The sequence below is a fragment of the Bison bison genome, unplaced genomic scaffold (assembly GCF_000754665.1).
Source record: "Bison bison bison isolate TAMUID 2011002044 unplaced genomic scaffold, Bison_UMD1.0 scf7180017845397, whole genome shotgun sequence".
Lineage (NCBI taxonomy): Eukaryota > Metazoa > Chordata > Mammalia > Artiodactyla > Bovidae > Bison > Bison bison.
This window is the reverse complement of record NW_011475970.1, coordinates 23,856-24,185: the sequence shown is the minus strand read 5'-3', so window position 1 is coordinate 24,185 and position 330 is coordinate 23,856. Positions and strand designations below refer to the sequence as shown.

General features: G+C 71.2%; 1 protein-coding gene across 1 annotated transcript in view; it reads right to left on the bottom strand.

Annotated features, from left to right (window-relative positions):
* LZTR1 (leucine-zipper-like transcription regulator 1) overlaps nucleotides 1–330 on the bottom strand; it is a gene marked incomplete at its 5' end in the record, with an annotated part of 12,297 nt that overhangs the window by 4,939 nt on the left and 7,028 nt on the right. The window contains one exon of the mRNA XM_010834215.1: nucleotides 96–325. Within this exon, the coding sequence (XP_010832517.1) occupies nucleotides 96–325 (230 nt within the window). The remainder of the gene's footprint in view (nucleotides 1–95; nucleotides 326–330) is intronic.

The following is a 330-nucleotide window of genomic DNA, read 5'->3' as shown; positions in this document are numbered from 1 at the left end:
TCCCGGAACTTCTTGCAGCCGGCCCGCTCCTCGGAGCCAGGAGCGGGCACCTCCTCGGAAGCAGACGCTCGCTCTGGCATCTCGGCCCCGCCTACCTGGGGGTGATAGGTGCGAGCAGAGGCCCTCAGCAAGGGCTGGGCCGGCGGCGGAAGGCCGCTGCTGGCCCCACCCAGCATGCAGATGCTGGGTGCTGGGTGCTGGGGCCACAGCGTGGGTGTAGGAGGGGCCGGAAAACGGGGGGCTCCCCCGGCATGGCGGAGACGGGATCCAGGCCTTGTTCATGCGCACATCCCGGGAAGGTGCTCGGCACGGCGCACGCACAGCGCTGCC